The sequence below is a fragment of the Periophthalmus magnuspinnatus genome, chromosome 4, assembly GCF_009829125.3.
Source record: "Periophthalmus magnuspinnatus isolate fPerMag1 chromosome 4, fPerMag1.2.pri, whole genome shotgun sequence".
NCBI lineage: Eukaryota > Metazoa > Chordata > Actinopteri > Gobiiformes > Gobiidae > Periophthalmus > Periophthalmus magnuspinnatus.
Genome location: NC_047129.1, coordinates 34838956 through 34852674, shown reverse-complemented (window position 1 = coordinate 34852674; position 13719 = coordinate 34838956). Strand labels below are relative to the sequence as shown.

General features: G+C 55.5%; 1 protein-coding gene across 1 annotated transcript; it reads left to right on the top strand.

Annotated features, from left to right (window-relative positions):
* Positions 1 to 8140: 8140 nt before the first annotated feature.
* Positions 8141 to 13069, top strand: mafaa (MAF bZIP transcription factor Aa). The gene is made up of 3 exons (XM_033965312.2): positions 8141 to 9667; positions 9947 to 10126; positions 10686 to 13069. The coding sequence occupies exons 1-3, from the start codon at positions 9227 to 9229 to the stop codon at positions 11202 to 11204; spliced, it is 1140 nt and encodes a 379-aa protein (XP_033821203.1). The 5' UTR covers positions 8141 to 9226; the 3' UTR covers positions 11205 to 13069.
* The last annotated feature ends 650 nt before the right edge of the window (positions 13070 to 13719 follow it).

Below are 13719 nucleotides of genomic sequence, written 5' to 3'. Positions count from 1 at the left end.
TTTGGAGTTTGAAAAATAAACTTGATGAATTGAGTCTCTGTGTCCTCAGACCTTTCAGCTACTCACACCATACTAGTACTGTGAAGTAGTGCTACTACTACAGTAATCGTGCTTTACAGTAGTACTAGTACTACAATATTAGTACTCTGTCTACTCTGAGTAATCTGTGTACTCTCAGTACTCTGTACTCAGACTACTCTGTGTACGCTGTACTCTCTGTACTCTGTGTACTCTGTACTCTGTGTACTCTGTATTCTGTGTACTCTATGTACTCTGTACTCTGTGTACTCTTTGTACTCTGTGTACTCTGTACTCTGTGTACTCTGTACTCTGTGTACTCTGTATTCTGTGTACTCTGTACTCTTTGTACTCTGTGTACTCTGTACTCTGTGTACTCTGTACTCTCTGTACTCTGTGCTCTGTGTACTCTCTGTACTCTGTGTACTCTCTGTACTCTGTTATACTCTGTGTACTCTGTACTCTGTGTACTCTGTACTCTGTGTACTCTGTACTCTGTGTACTCTTTGTACTCTGTGTACTCTGTACTCTCTGTACTCTGTGCTCTGTGTACTCTGTACTCTGTGTACTCTCTGTACTCTGTGTACTCTGTACTCTGTGTACTCTGTACTCTTTGTACTCTGTGTACTCTGTACTCTCTGTACTCTGTGCTCTGTGTATTCTGTACTCTTTGTACTCTGTGTACTCTCTGTACTCTCTGTACTCTGTGCTCTGTGTACTCTGTACTCTTTGTACTCTCTGTACTCTGTATACTCTGTATACTCTGTACTCTTTGTACTCTGTGTACTCTGTGTACTCTCTGTACTCTGTGTACTCTTTGTACTCTGTGTACTCTGTGTACTCTCTGTACTCTTTGTACTCTGTGTACTCTGTGTACTCTGTGTACTCTGTGGATGTGGAGTTTTTACGGCGTGAGGAGCAGCTGCTGATGGAGCACAATCTGTAATTAAGATCAATATGTGCTGAGTCCAGACCAAGACCAGGACCAAGACCAGGACCAAGACTAAGACCAGGACCAAGACCAGGACTAAGACTAAGACCAGGACCAGGACTAAGACCAGGACCAAGACCAGGACCAAGACCAGGACTAAGACCAGGACTAAGACCAGGACTAAGACTAAGACCAGGACCAGGACTAAGACCAGGACCAAGACCAGGACCAAGACCAGGACTAAGACCAGGACCAAGACCAGGACTAAGACTAAGACCAGGACTAAGACCAAGACCAAGACCAAGACCAAGACCAGGACTAAGACCAGGACTAAGACCAGGACTAAGACCAGGACTAAGACCAGGACTAAGACCAGGACTAAGACCAGGACTAAGACCAGGACTAAGACCAGGACTAAGACCAGGACTAAGACCAGGACTAAGACCAGGACTAAGACCAGGACTAAGACCAGGACTAAGACTAAGACTAAGACTAAGACTAAGACTAAGACCTCTCTCCGTCAAATGCTCTCTCTGTGTGTCAGGGGCTCCCTCTGTGTGTCAGGTGCTCTCTCTGTGTGTCAGGGGCTCTCTCTGTGTGTCAGGGGCTCTCTCTGTGTGTCAGTTGCTCTCTCTGTGTGTCAGGGGCTTTCTCTGTGTGTTAGGGGCTCTCTCTGTGTGTGCTCTCTCTGTGTGTCAGGGGCTCTCTCTGTGTGTCAGGGGCTCTCTCTGTGTGTCAGGAGCTCTCTCTGTGTGTCAGGGGGTGTCTCTGTGTGTCAGGGGCTCTCTCTGTGTGTCAGGGGGTGTCTCTGTGTGTCAGGTGCTCTCTCTGTGTGTCAGGGGCTCTCTCTGTGTGTCAGGTGCTCTCTCTGTGTGTCAGGGGCTTTCTCTGTGTGTCAGGGGCTCCTTCTCTGTGTGTCAGGTGCTCTCTTTGTGTGTCAGATGCTCTCTCTGTGTGTCAGGGGCTCTCTCTGTGTGTCAGGGGCTCTTTCTCTGTGTGTCAGGTGCTCTCTTTGTGTGTCAGGGGCTCTTTCTCTGTGTGTCAGGGGCTCTTTCTCTGTGTGTCTGGTGCTCTCTTTGTGTGTCAGATGCTCTCTCTGTCTGTCAGATGCTCTCTCTGTGTGTCAGGGGCTCTCTCTGTGTGTCAGAGGCTGTCTCTGTGTGTCAGGGGCTCTTTCTCTGTGTTTCAGGTGCTCTCTCTGTGTGTCAGGGGCTGTCTCTGTGTGTCAGGTGCTCTCTCTGTGTTTCAGGTGCTCTCTCTGTGTGTCAGGGGCTCTTTCTCTGTGTGTCAGGGGCTGTCTGTGTGTGTCAGGTGCTCTCTCTGTGTGTCAGGGGCTCTTTCTCTGTGTGTCAGGGGCTATCTCTGTGTGTCAGGTGCTCTCTCTCTGTGTCAGGGGCTCTCTCTGTGTGTCAGGTGCTCTCTCTGTGTGTCAGGGGCTCTCTCTGTGTGTCAGGTGCTCTCTCTGTGTGTCAGGGGCTCTCTCTGTGTGTCAGGGGCTGTCTGTGTGTGTTAGGGGCTGTCTCTTTGTGTTAGGTGCTCTCTCTGTGTGTCAGGGGCTCTCTCAGTGTGTCAGGGGTTGTCTCTATGCGTCAGGGGCTCTCTCTGTGTGTCAGGGGCTCTCTCTGTGTGTCAGGGGCTGTCTCTTTGTGTCAGGTGCTCTCTCTGTGTGCCAGGTGCTCTCTCTGTGTTTCAGGGGCTCTCTCTGTGTGTCAGGTGCTCTCTCTGTGTGTCAGGTGCTCTCTCTGTGTGTCAGGGGCTCTCTCTGTGTGTCAGGTGCTCTCTTTGTGTGTCAGGGGCTTTCTCTGTGTGTCAGGGGCTTTCTCTGTGTGTCAGGGGCTCTTTCTCTGTGTGTCAGGTGCTCTCTTTGTGTGTCAGGGGCTCTTTCTCTGTGTGTCTGGTGCTCTCTTCGTGTGTCAGATGCTCTCTCTGTGTGTCAGGGGCTTTCTCTGTGTGTCAGGGGCTGTCTCTGTGTGTCAGGGGCTCTCTCTGTGTGTCAGGGGCTCTCTCTGTGTGTCAGGGGCTGTCTCTGTGTGTCAGGTGCTCTCTCTGTGTGTCAGGGGCTGTCTCTGTGTGTCAGGGGCTCTTTCTCTGTGTGTCAGGGGCTCTTTCTCTGTGTGTCAGGGGCTCTGTGTGTCAGGGGCTGTCTCTGTGTGTCAGGGGCTCTTTCTCTGTGTGTCAGGGGCTCTTTCTCTGTGTGTCAGGGGCTCTTTCTCTGTGTGTCGGGGGCTCTCTCTGTGTGTCAGATGCTCTCTCTGTGTGTCAGGGGCTCTCTCTGTGTGTCAGGGGCTCTCTCTGTGTGTCAGGTGCTCTCTCTGTGTGTCAGGGGCTGTCTCTGTGTGTCAGGGGCTCTCTCTGTGTGTCAGGGGCTCTCTCTGTGTGTCAGGTGCTCTCTCTGTGTGTCAGGTGCTCTCTCTGTGTGTCAGATGCTCTGTCTCTGTGTGTCAGGTGCTCTCTCTGTGTGTCAGGTGCTCTCTCTGTGTGTCAGGTGCTCTCTCTGTGTGTCAGATGCTCTGTCTCTGTGTGTCAGGTGCTCTCTCTGTGTGTCAGGTGCTCTCTCTGTGTGTCAGATGCTCTGTCTCTGTGTGTCAGGTGCTCTCTCTGTGTGTCAGGGGCTCTCTCTGTGTGTCAGGGGTTGTCTCAGTGTGTCAGGGGCTCTCTCTGTGTGTCAGGTGCTCTCTCTGTGTCAGGGGCTCTCTCTGTGTGTCAGGGGCTGTCTCTGTGTGTCAGGGGTTGTCTCTGTGTGTCAGGTGGTCTCTCTGTGTGTCAGGTGCTCTCTCTGTGTGTGTCAGGTGCTCTCTCTGTGTGTTAGGTGCTCTCTCTGTGTGTCAGGTGCTCTCTCTGTGTGTCAGGGGCTCTCTCTGTGTGTCAGGTGCTCTCTCTGTGTGTCAGGTGCTCTCTCTGTGTGTCAGGGGCTCTCTCTGTGTGTCAGGTGCTCTCTCTGTGTGTCAGATGCTCTGTCTCTGTGTGTCAGGGGCTCTCTCTGTGTGTCAGGTGCTCTCTCTGTGTGTCAGGTGCTCTCTCTGTGTGTCAGATGCTCTGTCTCTGTGTGTCAGGTGCTCTCTCTGTGTGTCAGATGCTCTGTCTCTGTGTGTCAGGTGCTCTCTCTGTGTGTCAGGTGCTCTCTCTGTGTGTCAGATGCTCTGTCTCTGTGTGCCAGGTGCTCTCTCTGTGTGTCAGGTGCTCTCTCTGTCTGTCAGGTGCTCTCTCTGTGTGTCAGATGCTCTGTCTCTGTGTGTCAGGGGCTCTCTCTGTGTGTCAGGTGCTCTCTCTGTGTGTCAGGTGCTCTCTCTGTGTGTCAGGGGCTGTCTCTGTGTGTCAGGGGCTCTCTCTGTGTGTCAGGTGCTCTCTCTGTGTGTCAGGTGCTCTCTCTGTGTGTCAGGGGCTGTCTCTTGTCTCTTTCACACTAGGGCCTGTTGTTTTAGCCTCATGTGTCACGTGTTTGATTCATTTTCTGTTTCTTGGCGTCGCGGCGCGTCGCGCTGACGCGGGACTTTTCGTTTTAAATCCGCGCTGTTTTAATCCGTGCGACCCGCGGCTCAGATCCGGCTCAGGAGCGGACAAAAGCGGACCGGACAATGGCGGAGTGGGACAAAGGCGGACCGGACTGTGGACCCTGGACCGGGACAAAGGCCGGACCGAGGCGCGGTGCTTACGGCGCTGCTCCGCGCCGCTCCGCGCTGCTCCGCGCTCAGCACTTTAGGGGATTTAATCTGAGCCGATATTTCACTGAAAAGAAGCGAGAATCAGCAAAGAGACATGTATCCTCCGCGCGCACGGGCCTGTCCGCGCGCGCACGGGCCTGTCCGCGCGCGCACGGGCCTGTCCGCACGCGCACGCGCCTGTTCGCACACGCACGGGACTCTGGAGTTTTAATTTAATTACAGATAAATAAAACGCTTTGATTGATCCAAACTGAGAGGTCGGTCCTGGTCCTGGTCCTGGTCCTGGTCTGGTCCTGGTCCTGGTCTCGTCCTGACCCTGGTCTCATCCTGGTCCTGGTCTCGTCCTGGTCCTGGTCTCGTCCTGGTCCTGGTCCCGTCCTGGTCCTCACCCTGGTCTCGTCCTGGTCCTGACCCTGGTCTCGTCCTGGTCCTGGTCCTGGTCTCGCCCTGGTCTTGGTCTCGCCCTGGTCCTGGTCTCGTCCTGGTCCTGGTCCTGACCCTGGTCTCGTCCTGGTCCTGGTCTCGTCCTGGTCCTGGTCCTGGTCTCGTCCTGGTCCTGGTCTCGTCCTGGTCCTGACCCTGGTCTCGTCCTGGTCCTGGTCTCGTCCTGACCCTGGTCTCGTCCTGGTCCTGGTCTCGTCGTGGTCCTGGTCTCGTCCTGGTCCTGGTCCTGACCCTGGTCTCGTCCTGGTCCTGGTCCTGACCCTGGTCTCGTCCTGGTCCTGGTCTCGTCCTGGTCCTGACCCTGGTCTCGTCCTGACCCTAGTCTCGTCCTGGTCCTGGTCTCGTCCTGGTCCTGGTCCTGACCCTGACCCTGGTCTCGTCCTGGTCCTGGTCTCGTCCTGGTCCTGACCCTGGTCTCGTCCTGGTCCTGACCCTGGTCTCGTCCTGGTCCTGGTCTCGTCCTGGTCCTGGTCCTGGTCTCGTCCTGGTCCTGGTCTCGTCCTGGTCCTGGTCCTGGTCTCGTCCTGGTCCTGGTCTCGTCCTGGTCCTGGTCCTGGTCCTGGTCTCGTCCTGGTCCTAGTCTCGTCCTGGTCCTAGTCTCGTCCTGGTCCTGGTCTCGTCCTGGTCCTGGTCCTGGTCTCGTCCTGGTCCTGGTCTCATCCTGGTCCTGGTCTCGTCCTGGTCCTGGTCTCGTCCTGACCCTGGTCTCGTCCTGGTCCTGGTCCCGTCCTGGTCCTCACCCTGGTCTCGTCCTGGTCCTGGTCCTGGTCTCGTCCTGGTCCTGACCCTGGTCTCGTCCTGGTCCTGGTCCTGGTCTCGCCCTGGTCTTGGTCTCGCCCTGGTCCTGGTCTCGTCCTGGTCCTGGTCCTGACCCTGGTCTCGTCCTGGTCCTGACCCTGGTCTCGTCCTGGTCCTGGTCCTGGTCTCGCCCTGGTCTTGGTCTCGTCCTGGTCCTGGTCTCGTCCTGGTCCTGGTCCTGACCCTGGTCTCGTCCTGGTCCTGGTCTCGTCCTGGTCCTGGTCCTGGTCTCGTCCTGGTCCTGGTCTCGTCCTGGTCCTGACCCTGGTCTCGTCCTGGTCCTGACCCTGGTCTCGTCCTGGTCCTGGTCTCGTCCTGACCCTGGTCTCGTCCTGGTCCTGGTCTCGTCCTGGTCCTGGTCTCGTCCTGGTCCTGACCCTGGTCTCGTCCTGACCCTGGTCTCGTCCTGACCCTGGTCTCGTCCTGGTCTCGTCCTGGTCCTGACCCTGGTCTCGTCCTGGTCCTGGTCTCGTCCTGGTCCTGACCCTGGTCTCGTCCTGGTCCTGGTCTCGTCCTGACCCTGGTCTCGTCCTGGTCCTGGTCTCGTCGTGGTCCTGGTCTCGTCCTGGTCCTGGTCCTGACCCTGGTCTCGTCCTGGTCCTGGTCCTGACCCTGGTCTCGTCCTGGTCCTGGTCCTGGTCTCGTCCTGGTCCTGGTCTCGTCGTGGTCCTGGTCTCGTCCTGGTCCTGGTCCTGACCCTGGTCTCGTCCTGGTCCTGGTCCTGACCCTGGTCTCGTCCTGGTCCTGGTCCTGGTCTCGTCCTGACCCTGGTCTCGTCCTGGTCCTGGTCTCGTCCTGGTCCTGGTCCTGACCCTGACCCTGGTCTCGTCCTGGTCCTGGTCTCGTCCTGGTCCTGACCCTGGTCTCGTCCTGGTCCTGACCCTGGTCTCGTCCTGGTCCTGGTCTCGTCCTGGTCCTGGTCCTGGTCTCGTCCTGGTCCTGGTCTCGTCCTGGTCCTGGTCCTGGTCTCGTCCTGGTCCTGGTCTCGTCCTGGTCCTGGTCTCGTCCTGGTCCTGGTCCTGGTCCTGGTCTCGTCCTGGTCCTAGTCTCGTCCTGGTCCTAGTCTCGTCCTGGTCCTGGTCTCGTCCTGGTCCTGGTCCTGGTCTCGTCCTGGTCCTGGTCTCATCCTGGTCCTGGTCTCGTCCTGGTCCTGGTCTCGTCCTGACCCTGGTCTCGTCCTGGTCCTGGTCTCGTCCTGGTCCTGACCCTGGTCTCGTCCTGGTCCTGGTCTCGTCCTGACCCTGGTCTCGTCCTGGTCCTGGTCTCGTCCTGGTCCTGGTCTCGTCCTGACCCTGGTCTCGTCCTGGTCCTGGTCTCGTCCTGGTCCTGGTCTCGTCCTGGTCCTGACCCTGGTCTCGTCCTGACCCTGGTCTCGTCCTGGTCCTGGTCTCGTCCTGACCCTGGTCTCGTCCTGGTCCTGGTCTCGTCCTGGTCCTGGTCCTGGTCTCGTCCTGGTCCTGGTCCTGGTCTCGTCCTGGTCTCGTCCTGGTCCTGGTCCTGGTCCTGGTCTCGTCCTGGTCCTGGTCCTGGTCTCGTCCTGGTCTCGTCCTGGTCCTGGTCCTGGTCCTGGTCCTGGTCTCGTCCTGGTCTCGTCCTGGTCCTGACCCTGGTCTCGGTTAGACACGCTCCTCTGACGCGTCTCAATCTTTTCTCATTAAACGGCACATGCGCGTGCGTGCCGCTCGTGAGACGCGCGCCCAGACTGTATATAAAGTCTATGGACGTGCTCGTGCGCGCACACGTTGTTAATATGCGTGACTGATGCGGATCTGTTTCGCAGCGACAGCGCTTTTGAGACTGGAGCGGATCTGATGCGTCTCCGCAGCGTCATTAATATTTTTATTATTATCTTTTATATTTCAGACCTCCTGTTTCCCGCGCTCAGGCGCCGCTTTCGCGCCGCCGGACCTGCCGTGACGTAAGCACGTTCAGGTGTCTTGCACCTGCTCACCTGAGTTCGCGCTGTCCTTCCACTCGTCTTCGGAAGACTTCGGTCCTTTCCGTCACTTCTCGTCAGGCTTCGTCTCTCTGCTCCTATTGGCTCTGCCCTGCTCCGGGCTCTGCTCCTATTGGCTCTGCCCTGCTCCGGGCTCTGCTCCTATTGGCTCTGCCCTGCTCCGGGCTCTGCTCCTATTGGCTCTGCCCTGCTCCGGGCTCTACTCCTATTGGCTCTGCCCTGCTCCGGGCTCTACTCCTATTGGCTGTTTGAGCTGCTTGTGGGAGTGTCACAAATGGCACGCGCGTATATCAGCGTCCACGCGCCTCACGCATCTCCAGAGCGCGCGCGCAGCAGCACACGGCACCGGTCCGTTAGTTTGTCTCACCTCGAGCAGCAGAGTGGTCCTACCCGGAGAACGAGCACGGAGCCCGGGCACAGCGAGCCATAGCGGCCCCGGGACCACGGAGCATCCTGAAGAGCGCACGGGACTTTACGCACGGGACTTTACGCACAGGACTTTACGCACGGGACTTTACGCACGGGACTTTACGCACGGGACAACGTAAATAAGAATAAGACAATTCTAAAAGACAAAGATAAAAATGTGACAGTTTCGCAGGAAATCTGATCACAGCCGGACATCAGAGCGCACACCGGGACTCTCCGGGACTCTCCGGGACTCTACGGGACTCTGCCGGGACTCTACGGGACTCTACGGGACTCTGCGGGACTCTGCGGGACTCTGCCGGGACTCTGCCGGGACTCTACGGGACTCTACGGGACTCTGCGGGACTCTGCGGGACTCTGCCGGGACTCTGCGGGACTCTACGGGACTCTGCGGGACTCTGCACCCACGGGCGCCCACGGACAGTCGAATCCACCAGACCTGAACCGTATCAGACCCAACGGAACCGGGATAGGACCGGAGCCAGTCCCTCCGCGCTCCAGACACACGAGTCCCTTTCGCTGTGCGCGTGCTCGTGCGTGGGAGGGGTTACACGGGGACAACCCGGGCCCAAGGACCCGATCGAACCGAACTCTGGCAGAGAGGTCAACGGGGCGCGGGCTCACTGCGCCCGGGAGCAGTGCGTCTGTGCGCGGGGTGGAGAGCGCGTAGAAGCCGCTGAGCTCCTCTGAACCCGGAGCCCCCCACGGAGCCGCCCACGGAGCCCCGCTCCGCGCGGGTATAAATAGAGTGAAATCCGAGACCGGACCAGATCCAGACCTGATCCAGATCCAGACCAGATCCTGATCCAGACCTGATCCAGACCAGATCCAGACCTGATCCAGACCTGATCCAGACCAGATCCTGATCCAGACCCGAGTCTTCGTGAGGTTTATTTTGTGAAGCTGATCAGTTTAAACTTCAGTGTCGCAGGAGAAACACTTTTATAAACCTCTGGTCTCTGGTCCTAACCCGCCACTGAGCACCTCATGGCGGAGCTGGTGAGCTCGGACCTCCGCGGGGACCTCCGCGGGGACCTCCGCGGGGACCTCCGCGGGGACCTCCGCGGGGACCTCCGCGGGGACCTCCGCGGGGACCTCCGCGGGGACCTCCGGGACCTCCGCGCGCTGCCCTCGAGCCCTCTGGCCATGGACTACGTAAATGACTTTGACCTGATGAAGTTCGAGGTGAAGAAGGAGCCTCCGGAGCCGCCGCTGTGTCACCAGGCCCCGGGGCCCGGGCCGTGCTCCGGGCCGTGCTCCGGTCCCGGCGGGTCTCTGTCCAGTACCCCCCTGAGCACCCCCCTGAGCACCCCCTGCTCCTCCGTGCCCTCCTCCCCCAGCTTCTGCCCGCAGCCCAGCCCTCCGCACGGCCCAGCAGGGGGCGCCCTGGGCCCGGGACAGGGCAAAGGCCACGAGGAGATTTACTGGGTAAGTACAAGTACTACAGGACAAGTACAAGTACTACAGGACAAGTACTACAGGACAAGTACAAGTACTACAGGACAAGTACTACAGGACAAGTACAAGTACTACAGGACAAGTACTACAGGACAAGTACTACAGGACAAGTACAAGTACTACACGAGAAGTACTACAGGACAAGTACAACTCACACACTCACATGTACACCCCCACACACACACACACACACACACACGTGTGCAGAGGGCGTGTACGTTGTGTGTCACATGTTGCGTGTCGCCGCAGGTGGGCGGGTACCAGCCGCACTCGGGCCCAGAGGCGCTCAGTCTGACCCCGGAGGACGCAGTCGAGGCTTTGATCGGGTCAAACGCTCATCACTACGAGGCGTTCAGGGGCGCTCCGTATGAAGAGCACCCGCATCACTCACATCACCTGAGTCACCTGCACAGCCAGGCCCTCGCACAGGTAACACGAGGAGCAGAGGAGGAGGTCAGAGGAGCAGAGGAGGGGGTCAGAGGAGCAGAGGAGGGGGTCAGAGGAGCAGAGGAGAGGGTCAGAGGAGCAGAGGAGGAGGTCAGAGGAGCAGAGGAGCAGAGGGTCAGAGGAGCAGAGGAGGAGGTCAGAGGAGCAGAGGAGGGGGTCAGAGGAGCAGAGGAGGGGGTCAGAGGAGCAGAGGAGAGGGTCAGAGGAGCAGAGGAGGGGGTCAGAGGATGTTCAGGGGGTCAGAGGATGTTCAGTGGGTCAGAGGATGCTCAGTGGGTCAGAGGATGCTCAGTGGGTCAGAGGAGCAGAGGCGGGGGTCAGAGGATGCTCAGGGGGTCAGAGGATGTTCAGTGGGTCAGAGGATGCTCAGTGGGTCAGAGGATGCTCAGTGGGTCAGAGGAGCAGAGGCGGGGGTCAGAGGATGCTCAGGGGGTCAGAGGATGGGTCAGAGGATGCTCAGTGGGTCAGAGGATGCTCAGTGGGTCAGAGGATGCTCAGGGGGTCAGAGGATGGGTCCAGAGGATGACGTCTGTGTCTGCAGGTCCATGGGCGTCTGGAGGAGCGTTTCTCTGATGAGCAGTTGGTCTCCATGACGGTGCGGGAGTTGAACCGGCAGCTTCGTGGCTTCTCCAAAGAGGACGTTCTTCGGCTGAAGCAGAAGCGCAGAACCTTGAAGAACCGAGGCTACGCTCAGTCCTGCCGCTTCAAACGAGTGCAACAGCGCCACCTCCTGGAGACCGAAAAGAGTTCACTACAAAACCAAGTGTCACAGCTCCAACAAGACCTGCTCCGAGTCTCCAAAGAACGAGACCTGTACAAGGACAAGTACGAGAGACTGGCCCAAGACCTGGCCCAAGACCGGGCCCAAGACCGGGCCCAAGACCGGGCCCAAGACCGGGCCCAAGACCGGGCCCAAGACCGGGCCCAAGACCTGTACAAGGACAAGTACGAGAGACTGGCCCAGGACCTGTTCAAGACCCAGGACCGAGTCCACCCCGAGGTCTACAAGGAAAAAGGCCCGACTCGGAACTATGGCCTGCGGCCTGGGGACGCCCGCTAAGACCGGGACTGAACCGGGACTGAACCGGGACTGAACCAGGACTGAACCGGGAATGAACCGGGACTGAACCGGGACTGAACCGGCACTGAACTTGTCCCGGAGCCGGGACTCATGTTTGGCCCAAAAGTGGCATCACTGGAGCAGGAACATCACTCAAACACTTTATTTGTGGGGAATCAAACCCACAACCTCCAGGTCCGGATCAGCCGTGAGTCTTAACTTTTAAATATTTAATTTATTTATTTTGAAAACTTTTTTTTGTGTTTTTGAAATTTGTAAAAAGTCTTAAGATTTTTACTGAAATATTTATGACACAAGACTGAATCCGAACGAAGGCGACAAATGCCTCAAGAGGAAGAGGAAGAGAGGAGGAAGAGGAGGAGGGGTGGAGGAGGAGAGGAGAGGAGAGGAGGAGGAGGAGGAGAGAACGAAGAAAAAGGAGTATTCAGGAGCTTAAAAATGTTTAAAATTTTGTGTGAATATACAATATTTATTTCTCTTACACAATTGTTTTTATTTATTTGAGATATTTCTGGTTTTGTGCCTTATGTTTTATTTTAAGACAAACATTTCTTTTCTGTGAAAAAAAATCTATTTTATTGTGAAATGTCTGAGACTTCGGGGCTTTTATTCTGAAAAAGAACTGGATCAGACTCTGAGTATTTTACATTTGAACAAAAAAGTCTTAAACTGAAGAGACCCGACGCTCAGACCCTGCAGCTGTTCAGACCCTGCAGCTGTTCAGACCCTGCAGCTGTTCAGACCCTGCAGCTGTTCAGACCCTGCAGCTGTTCAGACCCTGCAGCTGTTCAGACCCTGCAGCTGTTCAGACCCTGTACATTATGTGACCGTCTGAGAATCTGAAAATATTTTTTTTTAAATGTGGACTCAAACCTTTTCTGAAAAACTTCTCTTTCATTTTTCTTTTTTGTGGCAACAACAAAATCCTGAAAGAACCGGGTCTGGACCCAGAACCGGGTCTGGACTCAGCAGCAGGTGTCAGTCTGATGTTCTGACCCAAACGCAGCACGTTCCTGTGTTTCTTTGTTATTTTTCCTTCGTTTGTTCCCTCGTTTTGTTCCTTCGTTTTGTTCCTTCGTTTTGTTCCTTCGTTTTGTTCCTTCGTTTTCTTCATGTTTCCAGCTCAAACTGAAGTTGTTCTTTTTCCTGTTCGTGTCGTTTCCTGATCTCAGCTCGAGGCGACAAACCTGAGCATGAGCAACCTGCCCCTGTACAACCTGCCCCTGTACAACCTGCCCCTGTCGTCTCTTTCCCTCTTGTCCCTGTCCCTCTCGTCCTTGTCCCTGTTGTCCCTGTCCCTGTCGTCCCTGTCCCTCTCGTCCCTGTCGTCCCTGTCCCTGTCGTCCCTGTCCCTCTCGTCCCTGTCCCTCTCGTCCTTGTCCCTGTTGTCCCTGTCCCTGTCGTCCCTGTCCCTCTCGTCCCTGTCGTCCCTGTCCCTGTCGTCCCTGTCCCTCTCGTCCCTGTCGTCCTTGTCCCTCTCGTCCCTGTCCCTCTCGTCCCTGTCCCTCTCGTCCTTGTCCCTGTTGTCCCTGTCCCTGTCGTCCCTGTCCCTCTCGTCCCTCTCGTCCTTGTCCCTCTCGTCCTTGTGCAGGTGGAGGGAGCTGAATTGGACCAGATCTCCTATAAAACTGAACCAGAACCAGAACCAGATCCGGTTCAGATCCGGTTCAGATGTGATTGGGTCGATTGATGATGATGATGTTTCTAATGTCAGTGAGGAAGCTCCCTCCTCCTGGTCACGTGACGTGCGCAGTGTCACGTGACGTGTACAGTGTAAATATGATTTTGTGTCTGAGCCTCAGAAACTTCAGCTGAAAATAAACAAAACAATAAACAATAAACAATAAACAATAAACATGTCCAGATGTCACGTGTCCCTGTCTTTACTCACACCGAGCACGCGCACGGGACAGACACGCGCACGGGACAGACACGCGCACGGGACTGACACGCGCACGGGACAGACACGCGCACGGGACAGACACGCGCACGGGACTGACACGCCGCGGAGCCAAAAGCCCGTGAGGCCCGCGGGCCTCCGGAGGCCGCACCGCGTCAGGATTTAGAGCCTAAAATATGAAGTTAATATTAACATAAAATAAATAATGTAAAATAAATAATGTAAAATAAATAATGTAAAATAAATAATGTAAAATAAATAATGTAAAATAAAACAATGTGACGTAAATAATGTAAAAATCCAGATGCGTTTTATCGAAAATCACAGAGAAAACGCGAAGTAACACCGTAAAAATATAATAATAATAATAATAATAATAATAATAATAATAATAATAATAATAATAATAATCTAATTATCATTGTCATTATTTATTATTATTATTATTATTATTATTATTATTATTATTATTATTATTATTATTATTATTAAAGAGGCGTCTCTTGTTTTTGTTGATTCTCGTGGCCTTTTGGATTTATATTTGACGAAAATGTTTTGTTATTGTTTTCTTGTTGTTGTTGTTGTTGTTGTTTT

Excerpts from the sequence above, each read along its gene's own strand:
- mafaa (XM_033965312.2), top strand. The coding sequence starts at position 9,227 with ATGGCGGAGCTGGTGAGCTCGGACCTCCGCGGGGACCTCCGCGGGGAC. Across the intron at positions 9,668-9,946 it reads GCCACGAGGAGATTTACTGG|GTGGGCGGGTACCAGCCGCA; the intron begins GTAAGTACAAGT and ends GTGTCGCCGCAG. Across the intron at positions 10,127-10,685 it reads ACAGCCAGGCCCTCGCACAG|GTCCATGGGCGTCTGGAGGA; the intron begins GTAACACGAGGA and ends CTGTGTCTGCAG.